Below are 24,697 nucleotides of genomic sequence, written 5' to 3' on the forward strand. Positions count from 1 at the left end.
TGCTTATACGCTAACCAAGACCAGCGGTTCAACTAGTTCGTTTTCCAACCCCTCGGAATTTTAAATTGTAAAAAGGGTTCTTATGATTTCCTACGAATGTCCAAGTCCAACCCCACAATTGTAGTTATTTTTATTTTTGTTAAATTTGGTGCACGTGAAATCTGAAATTGTTTGACACATTTTTCCGTGTGATTCGGAATTTTCACCCATATTTATTATTAATTAATTATTTTTATTTATGTTTTCAATTATATAATTTATAATGATATATAGACCTACTAATTTGACCTACTTAACCGATCTACTAATGGTAATCATTGATTTACAAAGAGATACGTGAAGTGATATTGGACACACCCATAAAAACACTTTCGTACTCCAATTTTAAAATAAATAAATAAAATGATTTTAGAGACATTTAACTTCCTAAATTACCCTTTTTTTTATTTGACGTACCCAAGATATTTATTGAATAAACTAAGTCATTTATTGAATATAAATCGTATGACCCATACTAAATCCTATATAGTATCCTATGTGATTCACTTTTAGAAAAAAAAAAAAACTGTGTTTTTCTTCTTCTTCTTCTTCTTTTTTCAAAAAAATAATAATCTTGATTTCTTCTCCAATAACTTTTTATTTAGCAACATTTCTCTTACCAATAAAAATACAACCCCACAATTTTAGTTATTTTTATCTTTTATTAAATTTGGTGCACTCTGAAATCTAAAATTGTTTGACACACTTTTTTCGTGTGATTCGGAATTTTCACCCATATTTATTATTAATTAATATTTTTATTTATGTTTTCAATTATATAATTTATAATGATACATAGACCTACTTAACCAATCTACTAATGGTAATCATTGATTTACATAGAGATACGTGAAGTGATCTTGGACACACCCATAAAAACACTTTCGTACCCCAACTTTAAAATAAATAAATAAAATAATTTTAGAGACATTTAGCTTCCTAAATTACCCTTTCTTTTTATTTGACGTACCCAAGATATTTATTGAATAAACTAAGTCATTTATTGAATATAAATCGTATGACCCATACTAAATCCTATATAGTATCCTATGTGATTCACTTTTAGAATAAAAAATACTGTGTTTTTCTTCTTCTTCTTCTTCTTTTTTCAAAAAAAAATAATAATCTTGATTTCTTCTCCAATAACTTCTTATTTAACAACATTTCTCTCTCCAATAAAAATGCAAACACCTACTTTTGATTTGAATCAACAATACCAAAGTAATGAAGATGAATACCAACCGAATGAAGATGAATAAAAAATTTTAAAAATCAAATTTTGACTAATGGAAGAACTAATAAAACTATTATATTTTGGATTACTACAATGAACAAGTACAAACACCAAACAAAAATGTGAGTTTGTTTGCAATATTAAGCAAAGTGCTATTTGTTTTTTTTTGTGGCTTGTAGCTTGAAGATGTTCAGATATGGACTATGGACATTGATATGCATACCATTATGATTCCTTTATTGAACTCATACTACAAAATAATTGGTATCTACCTACAGGCAAAAGCCGTAGCAGTAGATCTAACCCTACAGATTTCATCTGTAGCATAACCATCCTAATTTGTTCTGTCAGTATAGCCTATGACATGGATAAAATCAGCACTAAACGTCGACATAGGTTATCTATGGGGACGGTTTAATTAGGGACCTTGTCCGTCAGCATTAGTTAACTACATCGACGGTTTTGTATGGGTTAATATCTGTAAGCATTGGTTACCTATAACGATGGTTTTGATTTTCTATATATATTTGCTTAATTCAAATTGTATCATTAAAAGAGTTTTTCTGCTCATACAAATCCTATGAAACACCAAACCACAAACCAGCTTACAAAATCTGCAAACATAGATCGTAAATCTTAATTAAGTAACATTCATTTTGGCAAAACACATGTTTAATTTCGCTTCTTGAACTTACAAAATATTCACTTCATATCCCCAACAAACACCAACAACTCCTTGGGCCATATAACACCTCTTTGCACAACCTGGCCAAGTGTCCTTACCCATCCGTTATGAGGACATGACAGTGTTGCGTTATGGTCACGCACAACTTGGACAAATTTTTTGAAGTTCCCCTCTTCTAAAGTCATTTATGTTAGGATCAACATCTTGTACAATGCCTCTAGCAACAATACCAAGAGACTAACCTCCACGTAATTCACAATCTTTGCCAATGTAGTAGGCATTTCCTAGTTACAAAAATAAAACATTCTAATTAAAAATCTTGATTTCATGTTTAAACTGTATACACAATGTCATAGAACCTTTAACCACATGAATGGAAATTAAATAGGATACTAATGTTTACGACTATCTAATTGTTATTAGTGTGATTAATATCCTCCCTTTATGTGTTCGGATGTTATTCAGTTTGTTATATTTCCAACTAGAAGGTAATGGCTCACAAAAAATCAGAGTTAAAGGTGTGAAGTTACTATCTAGATGATCTGTGCGGAAGTAGGAAGGCAATAGTGTTCAGAGATAGGTCTGGCTCCTAGGCAGATGCAAATTCAGAAAATAAAAATTTAACTACAACCATTGCAGTCAGAAATATCCTAGGCAGATGCAAATACAGAAAATTAAAATTTAACTACAAGCACAGTCAAAAATATCCTTGCATATTCACGCATTGATTAAGTCGTCCAAGAGAACCAAGCATCCAACAATGTAAATGGATGGCACCTCGCTAGGATGAGTACAGATGGGGCAGCCAAAGGAAACCAGGTCTAAGTATGCGCCCTCTAATTGTTCCCAAGACCCTATGTCAATTTCACGGACTCATACCACATCCTCAAACTAGACACTCACTCATAGACTTTGTACTTATGGTCTCATATACCACATTTCCTTTACAGAATAACTTTGTGGACATGCTACTATTTGTTGTCCACAAGACAACAAGTGCTTATTGGTGGAGTTGGTGCCAGAGAAAACTGTTTATTCTGCTTGGAAAAAACTGTTTATGTGCCCGAAAATGGTTTGGACCAATGAGAAGTTGATGTTTGTAAACAAACCTGTCCACAAATTCATTCTCTTTCCTTTAAGTACGTACCTACTTTCAATAAAATAATGAGAACTTAAATATTTACCGGAGCATTTCGACTTTGATAACTAGCATGAGGATGAGGTGATGTAACATTGTCAGTACAAGTTCCTCTTTGGCTCATGAACATGGCTATAACCTCTTCCATCTGCCTCAACATTCTAGCATCCATATTCGCCTCCATGGCCTCGATCTTCCTCTCAAATTGAGAGTTTGCCATCATCAACATCTCAACCAAATCATTTTGGGACTCGGGATACTCGACAACATCATTCTTAATTGAATTCTATTAAGATTAACAAAATCAGTTGAAAATCATTTGCTTTGAATTAACTATGTACTATAAAAATTAAAAACATTATAACACACTAACCACTCATTCTTGGCTTTGTGGAGTCATTTCCTTTGGTTTGTGAATAAACATACATGATTCAATCCTAGTAATTTCTGATTCAGGAATACCTTTCTCCAAAGCCAATTCATTCCGAGCTATAGCCACTAAAGTTCTTCCAAGACATGAAGGCATAATTTGTTGCTCGCGATTCTTTTTATTCCTTTCACTCAAGGCCTTCATATTTTAATGTAATGACAAATCATCTAAAACTGAAAAATACTAAAAACCAAGAACACATGTACAATCCAAAGTAATAACCAACTATGACAATACAAAAAGCAATACTTATAAACACATAAACATATACATTAAACTTATTCGTCATGCGTCTTGGTCGGCCCTTGGGGACGTAGACAAGGTATGACCTCCTTATTGCGATGGTGTATCTTCGTGAACTCCACAAACTTCTCTAAACCAAATATGAAATGTTTATCTGGGAATCTCAAATTAATCAAACTCTTGTCTATCAAGGAACTAGATGCTTCCAGACATGCACTATTTGTACTTATTTGAGTTTTTGTTTCAACTCCCATATCTCAAGCACCTCATCTTCGAGAGTCCATGGGATGTCTTCTATCTTGTTTAAAATTTGAGTATCTCAATCTGTAGAGGAATCAGGACAATAGGATAGGGTTTTAGTATTTCATCCATCATCCAACTTTTACTGCCATTGTAACTACTATTGTCAAGTACCTACAACCAAATACGAAAGCAACAAGTAAAATGACTATGCCCAAATTCATACAACCAGCACCCACTTCAAACAACCATTCACCAATAACAATTCTCATAACATAGCAAGCACCCAGGGAGTATAATCTATAATCCAACAACCCAAATAACATCAATTGTTCCCAGCCAAACAACCAAACAAGATTAACTTCACCACACCACACCAAATTCAAATTTTCATTCTCCTAGCCTAACCACATCTGAAATAGAAGACATGCACTTCCATAGGCAATCTTCACAACCTTGCACACACGAAATCAGCAACATGACTTTCCCCTTCAATGCGGCTTTTCATCAAACAACTATGGTGCTCAAGCTAAACAGAAAACCAAGGCTCAACAGATCCAATTCTGAATTATTTACATAACTAATTAGACAATTAGCCGCCCAAAATAATCAATTACATGTCTATTACTGTTGTGTACACCCACATGGCTACTTGACAACATAATGCCTCTCACTTTAGAGTTGCTGCAAGACAAATGTTAGAAACACTGAAAGAGATGACTTTGTAATTTAAAAACAAGTTCAAGTTTAATAAATGATAGGATCTAGTACTCGGGGGTTCAAGTTCAAGTTTAATTTTTATTTTTCAAGCTGACTACATCTGTGTTTGCAAGGTTCAAGTTTTTTTTTTTTTTTAAATTTATTTATTTATTTTTTTTTTCCATTGTGTAAAATATAGAGCGGGTAAAGAAACTTTCACTAACAAAAACGGGTACCAAAACAGACGTGTGTTATTTTTTTTATCCTTTTGCCCTTATTGAAAATACTCCAAATTAATTTAGGATATATTATTGGATTTATGTAGTTATTGGGGTACAACAAAAATTTATGTTAGTTATGGAGTACGGGAGTATTTCTATAGGTGTGTCCAAATCACCATACGTGTCCGTGTGTATTGCAGGGCAAATAGTAGGTCTAAAAAATAGGTCCGTGTAGCACTAGCCCATAATTTCCCATCGTCAAGTTTGTTTAGATAGAATTGAAGTAGTAATCACGCACTTAATTTTGAGGGAGTTAAAAATATGTAAAAGGCACCCGTCAGTTAATAAACTGACGTCGTTACATGCACAATAACGGCGTTAACAAAACGGCGTTGTTATGTTACGGAAAAGCAAAGTGAGAAAGATTATAAAATGGAAACGAAGAAGAAGCGTATGAAAATTTTACAACAGAAAGAAGTTCCTACCCGAAACACTTTCTTCACCCGTACTCCTAGTTGAAGAAGACATAGAGATTTTCGCTCAAATTCGGACGGGATCCCGCCTTTTTCTCTAACCTGCTTCCTTGAATTTCCATTACGATCTATTTCGACAGAGTTTCACGTAGAATTATTTTGCGTTGTATATAAACACGGTAACTCCCTTTCTATTCTCCATGTACAAATTTTCTTAGATCTATGTGTTTATCACTTGTTAGTTATATTCTAGATTAAAATTATGTTTCTCAGTTGTGACTGTAATTTGTCTTGTTGAATTTTCACAGGTGGAAGACTTGAGGCAGAAGAATGAAGTCAGAAGGGTTGAAGAAAATTATTATGAGAAGTTGAAGAAGCCAAATAGTTTTTCACTTATCTTCTGGGTGAATTATATAAGATAGCCGCAAATGCACCTCCGAGCTTAAATCGGAGGCCTAATTCTCTCTCGATCTGATTATTCTCCATACTACTTTCTTGTTTTCGAATTTTGATTTTCTATATTAATTGGGAATTCAGCCCAAAACTAAATTTTAGAGTCTGAGTTGAATAATGGAGCTTCCTCAACCTCGTCCTATTGGTACTGAAGGTGAAGCCAAATACTAATTCTTTGTTACTGCCAGTAAAAGTAAAGTCTTTTTACAATTCTTTTAATTTGATTAGTTTGATATATGTTTTTTTCCAGGTAAAAAACCAACACATGATTTTCTTTCACTCTACAGCCATTCTTCCTTTCCCGATCCAAGGCCTTCTCAAGGTGAGTACAAAATAATTATTTATTTTCCAACTTTTAGAAAAAACACCTTGGTTATTCTCCAATTAGTAATAGATCCGTTGGTGAAATGAGTTCAGGAATTCATTACTTGATCACCACTGGGCTAAGTTTAGTATGGTTTAATAAAAAAGGAATCTCTTCAAAGTCATATGCTTTAGACTAGATGTCTTTGATTCTACAAGAGTTTCACTTTTAACCTTTCCCGCCAATTGTTCTCGCACGCACGCTCATTTGCCATTAATGTGTTACTAAATCGGGAGAAATTGTTTGTTTGTTGAGCTTGAATAGGTAATCCTGTGCAACTATTAGGAATTTTTTTGCACATGATTCATTTTTTATAACTAAGAGTCCTTCCCATCAGCTAGATTAGTAGGTGGGCAACCTACTTAATTTGTCTCATTGGGCCCATAAACTGTGAAAAGATTGGAAGTTTGTAAACAGAATGAGAGTGCACGTGTACACGAGCACTACCAGTCTTACCACCACCATCCATGCAATGAATGCGTACAATCTTGGAATGACGTGACGACAATGGCTAAAAAGATGCTACACCCTTTATGGGCCCATTGTTTTATGAGTGTTCCTAGCCCGCGTTATAACCATTTCGTGTGAGAGAAACTTTAGAAATTAAACCTTGCAATATATATACCACGTGATACTCATTGATAGAGAAACATTTTTGATGTGGATAGCTTTTTGATGTGGACCGTGAAAATGAAAAGTGGACAAATGTCATTTTTGGTCCACAAAGTCATGAATGCTATGCTTACTCTTGAATCTAGAGTCTAGACTCGACGATAAATAAGATAAGGCAATTAAAAATAGATAATATATTTCCCATTGACTCGAAATTCTCGTGACATTGGTATGTCATTTGATGATTCAGTTCGTAGTTAAAATATCAAAAGTTAAAAACACATTTGATCATTGATAACTTAGTTTAATTGAAGTCAACTAAGACACGTGATCCAAGAGATTTGTTTTTGAGAGCACAACATTTTTGTTAAGGATTAATTGAAATGAATCTGAGAACGCATACCTGCTGAATACTAGTTTCACACACGTGTTGATAATAAATGTGACTTTTAGAAACATGAATAGGTTACAATAAAAACCTTATATTAGCTACAAGTACACCCTTTGAACGCGCCAAACCTAAAGGCAAGGAAAGGAGAGATAGTTATGCTAGGAGACCGTGTTTACGTAGCTAGGGTGGTGTAATTAGTTTTAGAAACAAAATTTTGTGTGAAAGTTGGTTCTTAAAATGAAATAGGAAATCTAGTGAGTTGTAATGCTTAAAAGCAATATTTAAGGGCAACCATTTGCATACAAGATCTCTCCATGAAGGAGATTATTCTAACCCTGAATGAGTACTCGGTTTAATACCCGGCTTACAATTCCTTAAAAAGTATTGTGAGAGTGGAAGTCTCACAAGAGTTTGGGGTGACGAATAACCTTACCAGGTAAGAGGTCAAGGGACCTGCCTCGCCTTCTGCTTTTGTTGGAAGTGAAGCCCTGAATTATTTGAGCTGCACTGCATGCACCTGGCCGTTTTCAGGCACAAACTTTTCTTACTAATCTTAATGATATGGGCTACTTAGTTAAGTATATGATCTATTCTAAATCTTTTATTTTCTAATTCTAATCTGGTATACCCTTTGGTTTCACAGGAAATTTCCTTAAAACTCATGATTTTCTACAACCACTTGAAAGGGGAGGAGGGAAGAATGGTGCTGTGGGAGAAAAAACAGTAGACGTAACCAAGGTTGAAACGCCATCCCCGCCGTCTCCCTCACCTTCAGTTGAGCATATTCTCCCTGGAGGGATTGGTACATATACCATAAGCCACATATCAAATTTCAGCCAACATGGCCTAAAGACTGAACAAACCGTAGGTACTGTTATTCGAGCAAGTAGTGCAGAGCGGAATGGTGAAATTAACAAAGCTAATTCTAGCTCTAACTCCATTAGTGGGGGCGTGTTTGCTTTCTGGGAAGAATCATCTGTGAAGGAGAAGGGCAGGAAGGTGAAAGATATTGTTCAGGGACAAGTTATACGAGGTAAGCAATTCAACTTGCTTTAACTGTTGAAACAATAACACACACATGAATACTAGTAAGGTTTCTGTCTCAATTACCTACCTTAGTTTGGCTGGCCGAAATTTAATAACAAACTTGATACATGGAATGTTACGACTTACGTGTTTGGTGTTCTATTCAATCTCGAACTTAGATGCTAGGAAACACAACGTCCGAATGATGCTTACGTCTCCGTTATGTTTTCATGCATTTTATTTACTATCCAGTGGAATAGACATGGAGTTATTGATCCATCTCTTAATGCAAGAGTGAGAGTTCACAAGTGCAAAGCATTTGCTACCATACAAAAGGTAGTAAGTCATTTGTCCATAAATTATTAGTAAAGTTTATCCTGAATCCAGCTACTAAGCAGATGTACGTTGTGCTAGAAGGAGGATGTGTTGGAATAGTTTTTTGAATCGACACACAATAATAAAACCCTAATTGTTTTTGACATCAACCTCCAAACACTTGAAATAGCTAAGTTTGTTGGAATCCTTTACCACTCGAGAAGATATTTTGTAGCGACAAACTGGACAAAGACGAATGCATTCGAGGTATTGATCCCCACCATGCAATATGCACATGGTTTGATGCATAAAATAAAGAGTCGAAAATGATGTCCACAATGTAGGTATCTTCATATTTTTCCCCCTTGAATATACTAACTTGTAAAATACTTTAGGCGTTACTTTATAGTTGAAGAATCTCTTTGTTTGATGTCAAGTGAACTCCCCTAGACGTTATGAGGCAGCTCGAATTGACCTCTTAACTGAAGGTTTGGAACAATTCTCCTACTGTATTCAGAAGCAAGGAGAAAGTACCTCATGAGAGCAGCACACGTCACGCCACACATATAAGCTGGGCCGGTTAATCCGATGGGCTTTCTTTACAAACTGGGGTAAAACAGTAAAACGACCAACTGCTACAGAGTTTCGGGAAGCTTTAAAAAAAAAAAACCGTTATTACAGCCGCACTTAATCTAAAACAACGTTTGTTAATGTTAATTAAAAGTAATAATAAAGTGAAGTCTGTGTTTGACAGAAGGAACGGAAAAGTTAGGGCAGTGGTCTTCAGAAACCCCGTTTCTCCATTCCTCAAACAGCTTCAACTCTCTCTCCACTTCCAAGTCAGTTATTCTTCTCCTTCTGTTTTAGACTTGGGGGGGCTTTTCGTAATTTTGATTAGTTTGTAATAATAATGTACAGACCAGCTGCTCAAAAGAGTCAAAGTTTTATGGAAATGATGAAATCTGGAAGAGGCCTTCAAGAAGATGACGAAGATGATGATGATGAGTTTGCTAACTCTTCTAAAAAATCCAGCTCTTCACTTAAAGGTTTTTTTTTTTTTTTTTTTTTTTTTTTTTTTTAAATATGTACATGTTTTGGGCTAGTTCATGTAATTTTTTTTTTTTTTTAGATGGGAAGAGTGGGGAGCAGAAGGCTAACACTCCGCGGTCGAAGCATTCGGCTACAGAGCAGCGGAGAAGAAGCAAGATTAATGACAGGCAAGTTTAAATGTGAAACATTGTCTCATTAGTTGGGCTACAAATTTTATTTACTATCTTACATTCTATGCAGATTTCAGATATTGAGAGATCTCATACCGCAAAACGATCAAAAGAGAGATAAGGCTTCATTTTTATTAGAGGTAAAATTACATATCCACTACGATATTAATACCTCGAATGTACGTAGAGTATCTGAGTTAGTTCCGTTAAATGGTACCTTTGCAGGTCATTGAATATATTCAGTATTTACAAGAAAAAGTAAATAGGTATGAGACGTCGTACCAAGGTTGGAATCAAGAGCCCGCGAAGTTGACACCCTGGGTAAATACTTATCTTCTAGTTTTTTTTTTTTTCTGAAGAATGTGTATATAGAAATTTAAACGTGTTAGACTATTGCCTCTTGTTGAGAGATTAGCTAGTGTCATTTAGTTACACTTGTGATATTCTTCTCTTGTGTGCTTTGTACATAATTTAATGGTTCTTCGTCACATGCATTTTCTGTTGTTAGTATATGCTCGTCTTAAACAGTATAAAGGAATTCTGTAAAGCATTTACTTTGATGATGGTCAGTGTTCTGATTTGTTGTGGATGATATTGAGGGTAATTTAGTTGCATCAGTGATGCTATAATTTCTGCTGGTCCCTTGTGCTCCCAACTTATTGTAAACTCTTTCAATGCTAAGACTTGGGAATGTATTCTTAATAATATCGGCTTTGGTGTTCGGTTTTCAAATCATCAAATGCTCCATATATCCTTTTTTAGGCATTGTTTATTCTCGTGCATGGAAGTTTTTTTCACAAAAAGAGAACCAGGATTCGCTTTTGAATGTGTATAAATATGTTCCTAGCACAAAGTTTTTCATAGAATTTATTGCCCTGTTTTTTGAAACAGAGAAATGGACAAGCTCCTGGTGATAATGTGGTTGATCATTCTCAAGCTTTAAAGAGTGGCCCTGGCTCTGGCCCAACTATAATCTTTAATGGGAAGTTTGATGACAACATCTCTCCCAACCCCACCATGCTGGCAAATGCACAGAATCCAGTGGAACCCGGTCTTAGCACAAGTGCTACCTACAAGGCAATAGATCATCATGCTGAACTATCCAGCAAATCCGGATCTATGCCCATTTCTATGCAACCAAACATGTTTTCCACTGCTGTGCAACCTCAGCAGCTACCTATCTCTGATGGGGAGAACATGGTCTCTCAGTCTCATTCCCAATTGTGGCCAATTAGACCATGTCCAACTGCGTGCCCCATTGCAAGTGATACAGTGAATGAACAGGAGGAGATGCAAATTGAAGGGGGCACAATTAGCCTAGCAGGTGTCTACTCTCAAGGGTGAGTGTTTGTAAAGCTTTCAGTTGAGCTGACTTTTATTTTTATGTTGAAGTTCTTGATCGTATTAACTACGTCCTTTTGGTTTGGAAAAAAAAGGTGACATGCAATACAGTTTGCCTCTTGGATTTTCCACTGGGCAAGTCCAGTTACTCTGGCTTTGTTGACTGGAATGCTGATCTCAACCAGGTCATCGAATCAGTGATCTAATCTTACTTGCCAAAAGAGTTCCTCCACCCACCCCTCATTGTAAACTGGGTAGGCTGACCTCTGCCCAGATTTATTGCGAAAAGTTAAAGATAGTCTTTTTCACTGACAAAAATAAACTCCTGTGAAAAGGTAGTTTCATCACAATCACCCACATCTGCCTCCCTTAGCTACAAATCAAGATTGCAACATGAGGGAGCTCCAATCGGTCAGGAAAAACACATATACACACAGCAATGCTGTAATATAGTATAATCCCACTTATCCCAATAAACTAGAATTCCGTAGACATCTAAGATGATCTAATGCACATTTATCTACTCAGGGTAAAGGAAAGATGCATTCTAAAGTCCTTGAATCCTGAGGCATTCTGGAGTGGGAAAGCACTCCAGTTGCTTGAATAGTCTGTCTAGTCAGTATGGTAATATTACAGAGAAAAGTAACTATTCACCCTTGTTTTAGTTCCCGTTTTTTTTGGATGAAGGTTTGTAGTGCTCAAATCCTCTGCTGAGTTGGAGTCGGACTCCACTACTAGATCAGTGTATCCTGTATATTCTTCTGATTCTAAGATGTCCTGTAACCTGATTTCCCTGACCCCATTCAGTCCTCAAGCAGATTAGGTTTCTTTCCCAATGTTTCCCTCCTTAATATATAGTAAAAGTGGAAGGATGTGCCCTTATCAAGAAGGAAAGGGGAAGGTGGAGCTCCATGCATATTTTATTGATTTCAGTGTGTTCTTCATTATGAAAAACAAGTCTTCCCCCGATCCAACTGTTACTAATAGCAAATATATTGTGAGCAGGTTGTTGAATAATCTGACACAAGCACTGCAGAGCTCAGGCGTTGATCTGTCACAAGCTAGTATTGCAGTGCAAGTTGACGTCGGCAAACGAGCGATGACCAGACTGAATGCACTGACATCTGGTACTAAGGTGTGTATGTTGGTCTACCTTTAGTGTTTTCATTTGTTTTTCCTGATGGTATGTCTCTTTCCCTTATTATTTTGTGTGTTTGTGTTCCTGCTAAAGGAGAATGAGTCCCCTGTAGGTTACAGCTCCAAGTTGCTTATATAAAATGAAAGCATGAAAATAATATCATACATAATTATTTTGAGCCCTAAGTTGGGTTTTGGAGAAACTTCCTCACTGGGTCTGTTTGGTTCTTTGCAAAAAGCCTATATGAGCTGTGGCTTAAACTTTGTGTTAAAGGCAATTGTAATTAAAAGGCCAGGAACACTATATATTTAGCTTGGGCCGATAGGGAATCCCTGTCACACATTGACTGTTCATGGTAGTAGCAGTACCCACCATGTCATAATTATTGTCAACAACGAAAAGTTCTCAGATGAACATTATATTCAATTTAATGCATTGACAGTTTGGACAATTGGAATTCAAACTCCAAGGACACTAAATGTTCATTGTTCTTGGTGCCTTGGTGGTACCAAGTACTGCCATATTTTTGGTTCTTTTTAACTTTAAAAGGTTCTCTGGATGAACTTTAGCTTCAGTCTTCTTGTCGCAACGTTTCTGTATTAACAAAGAAAAATTCCTTGTGGAGGGAACATCTGCGGAAAAATTGTAAGTTTTGCTGTCATGTTCATTTTCTTCTGCAGGAGGATGAAAACCCTTCGAGTAATCGAGCAATGCCATATTCTAGGGTTGAAAGTAGCGGTGAGGACTCAGATCAATCTCGAAAGAGGATCAGGACAGCATAAAGCTATACTTAATACCATTCTTTCTTTTTTGGGGTTTCTTTATTTTCTTTTTATTTTTCTCACATTAGTGTTATTTCTGGTCAGCAACAATCTGGTTGTAAATGCTTTCTCTCTGGTATTCCCAGACAGACAAACAGATCTTGCTTAAAAGCAGATATTTCTTTGTTTCTATTTTAAATTATTTAGAAGCCTCCATAAAGATATCGAGAAGCTGCTTTCATTTCAAGGCTTCCATTCGAATGGAATGTTTCTCTTACTATTTCATGTTTCATTGAGTGTAAAACTTGGCTATTCAATTATTTTTAACCAAATTTCTTATTGGTTCGTCTGCAGTATTAATTTGTCTAGTAGATTATTTAGAGGCACTAACGTAACCAATTGGTTATAACGATTGAATGTGGAAAAATGAAAAAGATAGAGATAAAGGGTTAAAAGAAAAGGATTACTGATTTTTGTTTTTGAGCTTGCTCGGCACAACCCTAATTAGCTTCTGTATACGAATACAAGGGTATATTAGTCTTACAGTGCTGGGTTTGTATATTGGAATAATTATTGTCTGGATCCAATCCCAGATGAGAACAAGTGTAATGGGACTGTGTAAAGCTGTTTCTGTAGTTGTAAGCAACTCGATGTAGACTGTTGACGATCTGTAATTGAGTCGTCCACAGCCTATGGGGAAAGATAGCCTGAGCTGGGAGCCGGGGAGATGGGCAAAATGGCTTTCCTACGGTTCTGACTATTAGTCTAACCGTAGGAAAGCCATTTTGCATACGGGGAGCTTGCATCTAAATTCTTGTATAATCTGGGTGAATTTTGAATCTGTTGTATGGATTAGTCTAGTCATGTAATAAGAACTCGAACTTATTTCCTTTCAAAGGATATAGTCAAACCTTTTTTTATCAGAGAATAGTAAACTTGCGGAAACAGGGTTGTGGTTGTATACTTGTAAGCACATCTCATTTATACTATTTTTTTTTCGATAATAACATCATTTATACTGTTATTCTACCGTAAAGTGTTCATTTATACTTCAAAAATATAGTGTAAAAGAGAACAACGATTTTACAACTTTTAGGGCCGTTATCTTATATATATGTGTTGTATACCTGGAACCTGGTTCAGACTGTTAGAGGGCATAAAATGTGCGATATACGAACTCCATATTCTTATTCTAAAGAAACAAAAAACGATTTCGGTCTCATTTTGAAGAACCTGTGAAAGTGAAATCAGGAATATATTTGATGATTTCCACCTATTTTATCTGAACTTGTGTTCCATTGCAGTAATGTTTCTTGACAATCAATATTAACATTGTAAAATTGAAAAGTTTGAAATTGTTCTTTTGTCAGTCTAAACTCTAAAACACATACAAATTTATAGAGATACACACGCTCGCACTATGGTAATATATATTATTGTGCTTACAACACTAACATATATAAAATAGCTATCTTCGATTACTTCATTATGTAAAAAAAAAATAATACATCAACCAGAATAAATAATAAGCACCTATGCGCGCATATGCACATTTACCTATTAATGACTGCACATAATTTATCATATTTTCTACCTTATATTAAAATGATCCTTTTTTTTGGGTAATCATATTAAAATGATCCATATGCCTGCTTTAGTGCTTCCCAAAACTAACAAACAGAGATTAACACTCAAGGACAAAACTGCCGAAAATATAACTCTCAAGAACATTTTTTTTAACTCACAAAGACCGGGTATATGAAAGGTCAAGTATACCCTTAACGCGAAATAAAAAACGGATCGGATGGATGAAATGTCAAGTATACCCCTGACGCGAAATAATTAACGGCCTGACCCAAACGAAACGACCTGGTGTATTTAGTATGAACAATCATTGTTCATACCTTTAAGCAAGTGTGAACATTCATTGTTCATACCCCCAATTACAAGTATTAGCTATAGACAATGAGTTTTCATACTTATTGTAACTATGAACAATGATCTAATATGTATAAACATTGATCCAGTTATGAACATGGATTGTTCATATCTATTTGGGAGTATGAAAAATCACTGTTCATACATCAAAAGTGTTCATACATTAAACATGAACAATCATTGTTCATGACTACTTTTAATTTTTTTTCAATTGGTAGGTATGAACATTGATTGTTCATAGTCCTTGGGTATGAACATTAATTGGGTATGAACATTCAATGTTCATATTCCTTTTGTTCATAGTCCTTTGAATATGAACATTTAATGTTCATACATCAATATATTGTATAAGGTATATTCACATATTTGGATATGAACAATCATTGTTCATACACTAGCAGAAAGTATGAACATTCATTGTTTATAGTAAAATGATATAAAGGGTAAAATCGGAAAATATTTATTTTAAATTCGGGCTATTTGTCCTTCAGGGTTATTTTTATGGAAGGGTATAACTGACATTTAAAAAATATAAAAAGGCGGGGCCAACTTATTTTGTCTTTTAGGGTTACAAATTTTGAAATAGTGGATTAGTGAGTTACTTTTTCCCAAAATTTGTCCTTGTGAGTTACTTACAAAAAACCGTGTCATCTAGACTTTATTTTTCTCAAAATTAGGCCTTGGGACCAATTTCTTGAAAAACTAAATTAATAGATATTGACTTATAAGCCTGCGAAAAGTCTTATAGCTACCAGCACATTGCAATATGCTTCAATCTTTGGTATTTTATTGGTACTTTGGTAGACATTGTAAAACAGTTTAAGATAGTATAGTTATGAAAATGACTCTTTAACTATATGATAGACATTTGTACTACAAGGTTGATTCCTAGATAATGAAATATCTTTAACAAAAAAAAAAAAAAAAAAAAACTGTGTTTCTAAATATATTGTATACACTTTCCACGTATCAAGAGTTTCCTTATCTCACATATCAAGAGTTTCTATATTTATAGATTTTTAGTTATGATAAATTTTATCTCTACATATGTAATAGTTGTATGGAAAGAATAATGTAAGATTTTAGGTTCTTTGATTGTGGGTTATATTGTTGTATAGTTGTATATTCAAATTTCGAATTTACTTATTATATATATAAATGATCTATAAATAAATATTTTCTTCTTGGTCCAAATCAATTCTCAATTCTATATTGTTCAATACAAGGTGGAATCCAACCAAATCAATTCTCAATTCTATAGAGGTGGAATATTTGCTTGTCCGGCACAATCGGCACAAATCAAGAGATACCATCATATCTTCACAAAAAAAAAAGAGATACCATCATATCATATTATTTTAGAAAAAGCTAACTTTGGATGTTAAACTGGTTGTGCAAGTTTTTGCCAACTCATTGTAAATAAAAAATAATTTAAGGACGTGTCACATACTCGCATGCACTTCAAACATGTCCCACCAGTGGAATTTTTTAGGTTAATAGTAGCAAACAGCTTATAATACTATTATAAAGAGTCATTGAATATAGACACCAAAACAGATCATGGCAGTGGTGGAAGGAAAATGGTTTTCATTTTGATGTCCCTGGACCGGCTGGACATATAAAACACGTTAAACTTTTGCAACTGTCTCTGCCTACGATCAAAACCAACCGGTTCATGAATGTTGAGTGTTTTTGAACCACCACTGGTCCTCACACTAATTTTATGTTGAGTGTTTGAACCACCACTGGTCCTCACACTAATTTTACGTATTCTCCATTGCTAATTCCAATCAAAAGACCCTGATTGGAAATGCTCTAAACTCTTTAAACAATGAGAAATAAAAAATAACATTCCAAGTGGTAATCCATTTATGGTAGATTAAATGAACATTAAAACAAAAAGTATATTGACACAGAAATTTCAAATTTTCGAGCTGAAGTAAAAAACATCATTTATTGTGATATTAAGTAATTATATAAATCGAACAAATACAAAAGATTGTAGGTATCCGTCCAATTATGATCCCAAAGAAATGGGTGAACTCAGAATGTAATGAAATCTAGAAAATCATAAGATCCTGGAGAAGAAAACGGGAAGGCGTATCGAAGAGGGACAACTACCAAAATATCAACCGACCCAGTGAAGAACTTGATACATAGAGGTTAATCCCGGCTGATTTTTATATTTCCCTGAAATGGCAGGGTATTTTCTATACCGGCGGGCATATAATACGTGGGATATAGCTGTTATCCATCCGCTCCTGTAAAATCATCTTCCCCAATCATTTCTTTTTGATTTTGTTTAGGATTCCTATTCCTTCCAACTCTCCCAGTGAAATGTAGATCATTGACTCTTGACCAATTCGAGAGGGAGTTGAGTATGATCTAATAGTAAAAATTTCTTAGCAAAGGTAAGATCAGATGAGACTAAGTGGATCATCTGGTTGTTGCAAACATTCCTCTGGATTGGCATAAAAGTAATCCTCTTCCTTGGGTCTATCTGCAATCACCATTCTTCTCGTTGGACTTCCCATGCGATTTTCATGAGCTTCCTTGACAGAAGAAGAGAAGTCATCCCAGCCCAATGATCCACTGTTGTATTGGTCTATCAGATCTACTAAAAGCTTTCTGTCCAATAGAATTGTCTTCTTGAACCCCAAGTACCTGAGAGCATAAAGACAAAACAATTCATATAAGTTAAGAGCTGACTTAAAAAGTGGATATCGAAAGAACCAACTACAAAATTCATTTTATAAAGAATCTAGTCTCTTCTCATCAAACAGAGTAAGGGCTTGTGGGCTATTGCCACTGCATAAGACTATGCTGCTTCCACATACAGTGTCACTTTTATTGCAATGGCGGAAACCTAACTGATTTCACAAGCCTCCCCTGGTATTCAGTGCTATGACTTTATGCACAATATGAAACTATGAAAGGTCACTCAAACAAAGAAGTAACAGTTCAACTAGAAAAAAAGGCCTCATAAGAGATCTAGCAACACTTGACATGCACTGTTTGCCACTTGAAAAAATAATACAATGAATAGTAACTTCAAAATAGTAGAACAGTACCTACGATGGCCTTCAACAACTTTGGCCATGTTTCCATCATACGTGGGAACAAAGATATCACTCTCCAGTGAGACCAGATAATCCAGTGCTGCCATCTGAGAGGAGTGGTTCTGGAAAAACATAAGATCCGAAGGTCCCAATAGCGTCTCTTTTCTGACCTGTTTTTCAAATTTAAACAGTTTGTCAGAACAAGAACCATCACCATGGAGAATATGAATAGGGGGAAACAAAAATACTAAAGCCGCCTTAGAAAAATGATTAACTTAAATGAAGTTGCAATTAAGTAGAATTATGTCATGTGAACTTAGATAACAGGAGTAGTCTATTTCACCTGGAACACAGTTTTATATACACCGATTCCGTTGGTTTCAAAACCTCTCTATTGTTCATTCATGAAGTCAAAATGTAAAAAGTCAAAGTGCAAGTTCAGTAAAGAAGAAGCAACACACTGTAGTAGAATTATACACCAAGGATGCCTACAAGCCTTCCAGGAATATATAATAGGAACTTACTTTATGCGAATAACTAAGAACAAATAACGTAACTCCACCATATAATCCACTCATTATCTTGAAACACAATGATATTGCCTAATGTAAAAAGTTTAGCACATTGCTCTCCAAAAAACAAATAATTAAACCCAATTATATCCTAGGTGTAACTTCACATTCCATCTACTTACCAAGTTCGGATAAGCAGCAGCCATACTTGCCATTCTCCTTTCTCCACCATATATTTCTCCAGCAGCAATATATATTTGTATATTACTATCTATGTCTAAAGCCCTCAATGTAAGAGCTGTTTCTTCAGGTGTCAATGGGCAGAGACCATCTTTCCTCTTAAGGTCGGAATTAATTACTTTTTCTTTCCACCATGGGTAAGCGTATCTGAAAAGAAGTGTCAATGTTACCTAAATAAAGCACAATATATCAAACTCTTAGACAAGACATTGGTAAGTCGAAGAGACAGATAAGCCTTACCTCATTCTTGTCAACTCTTCCACTTCCTCTTCCTTGCAGCCTTGAGTGCACCCAGAGAATGCCAACATGTCCATTTCATATCTCAGATGCAAAACTAAGAAAGGACCATTTTTCCTTAGAATCCTAATAACCCTTCTACCCAACTCCTCTATCTGAGGAGTAAATCTCAGAGCACTGAAATTTACTCGGCATCTTAATTTCTGAATATCTGAAGGTAGGTCATTGTTAGCAAGCCTAGCATCGGTCTTGTTCAAATGCACAATCTTGTACTTTTGTATCAACGGCAATATCTGCTTACAATAGATGAATAAAAATAAGATAGCAAGCTCCATCCCATGAGTAAGAGTATAAATCACGAAGAATTGGATATTGCACCAATGATACTTAACAAAAAGTTACCTGTTTATGGTAATAAGAAATGTCAGACCAACTAATGGGGGGCATGGAGTAGACATTTCCTCTTTCTACTCTTCTCTTTAGCCTGGGAGGTAGCTTCTTCAATATCCGGACCTCATCTCTCAAGGATGTAATAAAATGGTCCACGTCAAAAATGTCCTGAAACTCACTGCAATATCCAGTAAAAGCTAATGTAAACAACTCCGACGCTCCAACTTCTCAATCATTGAAACATTCAGGTACTCAATGAAATAACTTTCGACAAATATAGTAACTTGCGAAAAGATTATTGACCCACCTGGGATCAGCCCAAAAAGATGTTTTATCCAGCTCAGGGACTACTAGTGTAACATTCAAATATCTCGCAATGGCAACCATGTCACAAATCTGTCAAGCAGACCAAAAGTTATTTCACATTGATAAATAGTAACAAAAGCGGACACTGACTGGGATTGATTGCAGAAGGAATAAATTTGACCTAAAAATAGCTAACCACTCACCGCTGCACGCATTTGATTAAGCCCTCCATTACACGAAACCATTAGGTAACCATTGTTCTTATAAACCCCTAAAGGAAACATTTAAAAGTATTTCAAATTAGTGAGGACCACATTCCATAACCAATGACAAAACAAAAGTTATTTCATTCCTTTCTACACAAATAGAAAAAAATATAACAATCCAAGAACCCCAATTTTGTTAAACAGTGCAACATCACAAACCGTTTCATAACTAATAATATTGACAAACTTGATCACTCACTTTTGGGTGGAAGGGGAACCTTCAAAGGAACAGAAGACAGCTTAACATCCAAAGGTGAAGAATCCGAAGCCATGAAACAAGAAGGCCAACCTTTCAAAGCTCTCGGCCCCCACATCTCATCCAATGTCATCAACTGAACTACACAAGTCCATAACAAAACCGTTGTTGTTGCTCTAATTATCCACAGCTTCATCCTCGATCGCGAAACCAGACTACTCTTGGATTTCTCATTAGAACTCACTCCCAATGACTTCAAACCCATTGTCCACTTTCTCTCCCTCTCAGTTTCCTCTAACTTGCACATACTCACACCAATTGCACATTGCTCTCTATACTCGATTCTCCAAACAAAATTCCACCTAAAAACCAATCTTTTCAATCAAATCAACCTCAAAAGTCACCAAAACATCAAAAAATGCTTCGAACAAGATACATTACCACAATAAACAGACACCACTTTCGATCTTTAACCAAACAAAAAAATGATGCCCAGATCTTGTATTTCTCAAAATTGCATTCCTTGAGAAAATCAATTTTCCCTGCAAAGTTTTCCCGGGAAGGAAATTTTCTCAGCGTCGGTGTTTGTTCTTTTGTTGAAAAACAAAAAATGAAAATGAGTAGTTTATAGTAAACAGCTCAAAATAAACAAATATAAAAATAAAATATAACAAGAAAGAAGGCTTGATCGAGAGAGCGAAGCAAGAAATACATTAATTCGATACAACTTAAAAACTAGTCTTTTTCTAACATACGATGGTTGAGTTAATTTTGACCCGTGGTGGGGTCAATTAGTTTTCAGCCAATAAATGTACTCCAGCTAATTTGACAGTCGTTATGGGTCCTACTAACCGCACAATAATACAGGTGTCATAAGATCTATCCATTAATTTTCTGTATACGTGGAGAGAGGAGATGTTTAGGCAATAAGACCGACCGTTGTAAACGTCGTTAGATCCGGAGGAGACGGCTTAATTTTGATATTGATATGAGACGAGAAGTTTTGGATTGTAAAATAATTGTATTGTAAAGTCCGTGATTTGGAATCTTTGTACCTTGTTACATGGTTTTGACACAACAACAACAATAACTTTTGTCCATACGTCGATACCGTAGTCGAGATCTCCATACTTGCACTGCAAACTTGAGCGAGCCTAAAACTAAACTAGCTAGACTTATATATATAGTAAGTCACTTGAGCTTCATTAGGTTTAATGCTTGCCTCACAGTAAAAATTAGACTGAATCCAATGAATGAAGTCCAAATCAGTTCATGAAAATTGCACGTTCAATTATGGTGAAGGAGTCGTCTGACTACGCAATAACCAGTTATTGGCATGAGAACCTTGTAACTAAGGGTGCTACTTTTTTCTGAAATTTCATTTTTTCTTATTTTTTATCGAATTCTAATCCGATTTTTTGTCAGATTCGGCATCAATATTACTCGTCCGATTTTCAAAATTCCGATTTAAATTCGGATATTTTATGAAATTCTGATTTTTTCAATTTTTTCCAATTCGAATCCGAATACACATCCGATCCAATTTTGCCAAATTATTATTTTGAATTACATACAATATATCTAAAATTCTAATATAATTAGAATTATTTTAATATAACCCCACTTTTTTTTTCCTCATTTACAATGGATTAACTTGTATTAATTAGTATAAACAAACTAAAAACTCTAGAATTAGTACTTATTGTACAAGTTATAAAATAGATTTAATATTAAGATATTTGAATTTTCAATAATTTCTGATTTTTATCCAAATTATCCGATTTTTCATGTGAATTATTCGATTTCTGAATTTCCTGATTCGTCTACATTCTCTCAAACACCCATGATTCATGTGGAAAAAAAAAAACACACACACACACACACACAAACAACAACAAACAAACAAACAAAAAGATAATAAATGAATTGTGTCAATTTGTTTTCCATTTTCCTTGACTTATTTGAGTATGATATTGTGAATGTGAATAAATTGGTTGACAGCAGATGGTTGATGGGTCTATTTGTTTATTACTTCTGTCCTTTTCTTTTAAACATTTTTGAGAGTTCATGTCAAATAATCTAATGGATAACGAAGTTTTGGTATACTTCAAATATTTGATTTTTCCCTCCCAAAAATTAAGTCAGAATATTGAACATTGAGAAAAAAAAGATTTTCCCCTCCTAAAACAAATGCATATGTTTTAGCATAATCTCTATTTTGTGTTTCCATTGGGCATTGGGTTTTGAAGGAGAAACTAGGAAGAGAATGGGTGGTGACGAAGACGAAGTGTTCAAAGTGGAGTTTTTTCATATTAAAAAACAAAAACAAACAGGTACGTTAAACTTGCCATTACCGAAGGACACGTGGTGCTTAATATTACATGGTTACTAGATTCCTATTCCAGTAACCAGTTAGTTCCTATTCCAGTAACCGGTTAAAGTATAAGAAGAGTTTAGCTATGCAATAACCGGTTATTGGGATTCAATCTTGCAATTTGCAGCCCAGGTGTCCTCACTTAATAGCAATTGACTTATCCATCTCCATTTTCAGCTTTTTCTTCTATTTATTTATTTTAACCCAAAAAAATGAAAATAAAAAATAAACCCACCCAAAACCACCAATAGTAGCAAACCATCTCCAAATCTCTTCTTCCCACCCACCGAAATTTTGCATACGATGGATGAATATATTATAACGTGAATAAATAATATGCATTGATTAATCAGTAGAAATAAAGAGTTGAACAAAGAAGTCAAAAATAAAATACAATCATGGAACCTCGTTCTTCTTGTTCGCCATGAAGGTGTGCAACTAATAGTGAGTTCATCTTCCATGCCAGACTATGATCTCAATATAATCTATAAAGTTCAATAATTTCATCTTTCTACTACTGAGCTTCTTTAGTAATTTAAGTTTTTATTTTAGTTAAGTGATTATTTTCTCTTGTTTAATATATTGGTTTTTGGGAGGATAACAAATCTATTTTGGATTTTGCATTTTATGAGAAAGACAAACCAGTTTTGGAGGGATGACTAAGGGTTCGGGTTTTTTTTGTTAGATTAGATTGTTAGAAAGAAGGACACATTAATCTCAGTAACCGGTTATTGCATAGCCGGACTCATCTAAGAATACGAACGTAACAAGTCATCACATTTCACAGGCATTTGGCAAAAGCAAATGAACGTACACTTCTGTGTCAATCCATGTCGGATACAATTTGTTTCCTTGTTCTCTACCTTTTGTCCCATACGGGATTTCGCGGATATCTCACAACAACAACATTTGTCCATAACGTAGTCGAGCTGAGCCAGAGCCCAGATGAGCTTCTTTGTATTTTCAAAACTCTCCATTATGGTCGACTTGTATTGCATTGCGCATTTCTTAAACGGCCTATGAGACGTGGTCAAGCTTGGCTCACAGTAAAAATTTGATCGGGCCAAAATTGGACTGAATCCAAGATGCTGAATCACTCCATGAAAATTGCAGGTTCAATTATGTCGAAGTATAATTTTAAATACGAACAGAACAAGTCCATTACATTTCACATCCGTTGGGAAAAGCGTCGGATACAATTTGTTTCCTTCTTCTCCACCTTTTTGTCCCATACGAGATTTTGCGGATATCTCATGGCAACTGCTCAATCGGTTGGCCCACCAAAGTGCCGTTAGTTTGTCGGTTGCGCCGTTAAAATCAATCCGAGCGAGTAAACCGTGTCGTGACGGGTTCAGCATGTCAGCTATGCTCACATGGATTTCGGGCGTGGTACATGAGGACCATTGTGTCCGTTCGAATTTTCAAAGTGCATCTCGAGGTATGATGAATAGTCATAAACACCTGCCGACCCACGACTACTTAAGCAAAATCCATGTGAACCCAAAAAGAATAATTAAGTGCGTGGTTAAGACGAGAGAATGCAACCTGTCAAATAATGGTCTACCAGAATGTCAAACGAGGTCTTAAAGAAGAAGTTCGTATCCAATCGTTAGCTTCTGTGGGGCTATGCAACGTGTCATTCTGATGTAGTAGTATTACCCAAATGTTTTTTTTTGGTTACTTAATGTTTGATTAAGAAATTTTTAACAATCACAGTACTATACTCTACTGTCTACATTGGAAAAAAGAAATAAAAAGGCTGTCTTTTTTTTTGGTAACTTAAAAAAAAAAAAAAAGTCCGTCTTATATGCCTATATGGGACAGTAATAAGAAATGCGAAAATTTGCGCTTTGAGTCCCATTTTGCATTTCTGAAAGTTTGAAGACGCTTTTCCTTTGGTTTTTTGGGTTACACCCTAGAAAAAAAAGCTGTGTTTAGTTCATTTGTATGTTGTGACTTATGCGGACGGTGTGGCTGAGTGTGGCAAGCTTTTTAGATTTTATAGGTGCTTCTTATCTTAAAGTTTAGCAGTATGGCTATACTAAAGCTTAAATTTGACCGAAACTCAAAATGGCTATATAGTCACAAAGTTTTGATATAACAATGAGCTTAGTACATAATTGGATATGCATGCTCTAACTGCTATCAGAAAGCAG

The 24,697-nt window shown here is 35.2% G+C and overlaps 2 protein-coding genes across 4 annotated transcripts; one reads left to right on the forward strand and one right to left on the reverse strand.

Annotated features, from left to right (window-relative positions):
- Positions 1-5,235: 5,235 nt before the first annotated feature.
- Positions 5,236-13,355, forward strand: BIM1 (basic helix-loop-helix (bHLH) DNA-binding superfamily protein). 2 transcript variants are annotated; one of them, XM_086588517.1, is made up of 12 exons: positions 5,236-5,581; positions 5,711-6,009; positions 6,106-6,177; positions 7,866-8,255; positions 9,318-9,402; positions 9,482-9,609; positions 9,693-9,780; positions 9,854-9,923; positions 10,009-10,104; positions 10,675-11,123; positions 12,130-12,259; positions 12,943-13,355. In XM_086588517.1, exons 2-12 carry the CDS (start codon positions 5,973-5,975, stop codon positions 13,042-13,044), a joined length of 1,647 nt encoding a protein of 548 aa, XP_086444643.1. In that variant the 5' UTR covers positions 5,236-5,581; positions 5,711-5,972; the 3' UTR covers positions 13,045-13,355. The 2 variants fall into 2 exon arrangements, with proteins under 2 accessions (XP_086444643.1, XP_086444650.1); XM_086588524.1 differs by having other exon boundaries at positions 5,353-5,581; positions 9,321-9,402.
- A 3,541-nt stretch (positions 13,356-16,896) lies between these two features.
- LOC147521804 (rhamnogalacturonan I rhamnosyltransferase 1-like) lies at positions 16,897-20,950 on the reverse strand. Of its 2 annotated transcripts, XM_086588539.1 has the most exons (9): positions 20,609-20,904; positions 20,171-20,529; positions 19,909-19,976; positions 19,707-19,795; positions 19,412-19,577; positions 19,013-19,302; positions 18,715-18,919; positions 18,033-18,190; positions 16,897-17,625 (listed from the first exon to the last, which is right to left on the reverse strand). In XM_086588539.1, the coding sequence occupies exons 2-9, from the start codon at positions 20,472-20,474 to the stop codon at positions 17,379-17,381; spliced, it is 1,527 nt and encodes a 508-aa protein (XP_086444665.1). In that variant the 5' UTR covers positions 20,475-20,529; positions 20,609-20,904; the 3' UTR covers positions 16,897-17,378. The 2 variants fall into 2 exon arrangements, with proteins under 2 accessions (XP_086444665.1, XP_086444658.1); XM_086588532.1 differs by having other exon boundaries at positions 20,171-20,950.
- Positions 20,951-24,697: the final 3,747 nt, after the last annotated feature.

This window comes from Coptis chinensis, chromosome 1 (assembly GCF_015680905.1).
Source record: "Coptis chinensis isolate HL-2020 chromosome 1, ASM1568090v1, whole genome shotgun sequence".
NCBI lineage: Eukaryota > Viridiplantae > Streptophyta > Magnoliopsida > Ranunculales > Ranunculaceae > Coptis > Coptis chinensis.